The sequence below is a fragment of the Monodelphis domestica genome, chromosome 3, assembly GCF_027887165.1.
Source record: "Monodelphis domestica isolate mMonDom1 chromosome 3, mMonDom1.pri, whole genome shotgun sequence".
NCBI classification, from domain to species: Eukaryota; Metazoa; Chordata; class Mammalia; order Didelphimorphia; family Didelphidae; genus Monodelphis; species Monodelphis domestica.
Window position 1 is genome coordinate 343,598,009 of NC_077229.1, and position 1,771 is coordinate 343,599,779.

The window sequence follows — 1,771 nt, forward strand, 5'->3', positions numbered from 1 at the left end:
GGGCTTTACCCAGCACCACACGAGTCCTTAGGCTGAAAAAGACCAACTCTTTCCATCTAAAGCGAAGCCCATGCAGTCCTCCAAATTCTGTCACCCCCAAATATTGAATTTTTTTTTTCAGAAAACCTGGACATCTTGGGCTGAGGCAGAAGAGTGAGGCCAGGTTCTTCCTGTGCTCTTCTAGCTGAATCAAGTTCCTGGGGGGTGGTCAATGGCAAACCTTGGCCCAACAGAGCCATCCTGTTTGCCACTTTTAAAGGGAACACTTTGGTCTCTCTGAGTTTACACTTGGGAAAGGGAATCCTTTCTTCCCTTTGCCTCTTCTGAGTTAACCTAACTGAGGTAGCCCTGCTTACATTGTGAAGAAGGGATCAACTCTCCTTTGTCTACTTTGGAAGGGAATCAGCAAGAGATTGAAGACCCTCCCTAGTCCTGGGTGACAAGCTACCAGGGTCATGGAGAAGTCCCAAGTCACTTAGAGCTGCACCCTACTAAGTCAGTGCCAAACTTGTGCATCCTCTGAGCAGAGTTCACACCTTCAGAAACCCAGGCAGCCAGGAAGGTGTGAACCCTCTTGATGTGTAGCCACCCCTCCAGAAGGGGAGAACTGGTTCCCACAAGCACTGCCCTCTGGGCAGGGCTAGACAGTTTGAAAACTGTGATTGGCCCCTGTGAAGAGGGGCGGGGACAAAAAAGCACCATAAGAACCCAAGGCTCCTGGGACTTGAGTCACTCTTGTGCAGATACTCTCCTGGCTAGAGAGAGACAGACAGAGGCAGAGGCAGAGACAGAGACAGAGACAGAGAGGATAAAGAACTTTTCTATCTCCTTCACTTTTTTTACTTTAAGGCTTCCTCTATTTTGTACAGAAATTTCTGGCTTGAGATAGAATATCGGTGACAACAGAATTTCCTCAAATTCTTGACTAACTGGGGCAAGTCCCCTCCTTCCCTCAGGGCACACTTCTGCTTGCAGCCCTGCCTTTGGGGCAGAGAAAGAGGGTGATGGCTGCTGGAGGGAGAGACCCTGGTGCTGGCCATGTGGAGGAAGAAGCCTCGCAGCTTGTCTTTCCCAGAGAGTTTGAAACAGCACAAACTCTCCTCAATTCAGAAGTCCACATGCTGCTAGAGCATCGAAAGCAACAGCATGAAAGTGGGCAGGATGCACGAGAACTTCCAGTGGTTTTCTGGAAAACTTTAGATTATGCTGCCCGTTTTAGTCGTTTTCAAAACAGGGAAACCATTGCTAGTGTTCGGGGCTTGTTACTCCAGAAGAAGATCCACAAGTTTGAGTTGGCTGCTTTAGCAAACCTTTGTCCTGAGACAGCAGAGGAGGCCAAGGCTCTGATTCCAAGCCTAGCCGGTCGATTGGAAGATGAAGACTTGCAAGAGGTCCTTGATGATATTCAGACCAAGAGGAGCTTCCAGTATTAAGAGCAGGAACCCAGCCCTTCAGTGAACACCAAAGAGGAAATTTCCCAGAAGTCTTCTGCAACTAAGAAGAACTCCAACTCTCTCCAGAGACTATTCAGAAATGTCAGTCACAAAAGCTGGTCGAGCCTCCTAGGGACAAGGCCATGCAGAGTCCCCTTGCATCCACATGTCATGCAAACTCATGACCAGTTAGGATTCTTTTTGACCTTTGGAATGTTTGACCTGTGCCAAAGGCCAGGAGTGCCACTTGAATCTCCAAGGGACTTGGGGATGATTTCCTCTAATGAAGGGTTTCCAGGGGAGGTATTGGACCAGAGTCTAGGTGCTTGCTTTCACCT

At 48.8% G+C, this 1,771-nt stretch overlaps 1 protein-coding gene across 1 annotated transcript; it reads left to right on the forward strand.

The window, feature by feature from the left end:
- Positions 1 to 939: 939 nt before the first annotated feature.
- On the forward strand, positions 940 to 1,554 carry LOC100017687 (DNA-directed RNA polymerase II subunit RPB4-like). The gene has a single exon (XM_056820894.1). It carries the CDS (start codon positions 1,005 to 1,007, stop codon positions 1,431 to 1,433), a length of 429 nt encoding a protein of 142 aa, XP_056676872.1. The 5' UTR covers positions 940 to 1,004; the 3' UTR covers positions 1,434 to 1,554.
- Positions 1,555 to 1,771: the final 217 nt, after the last annotated feature.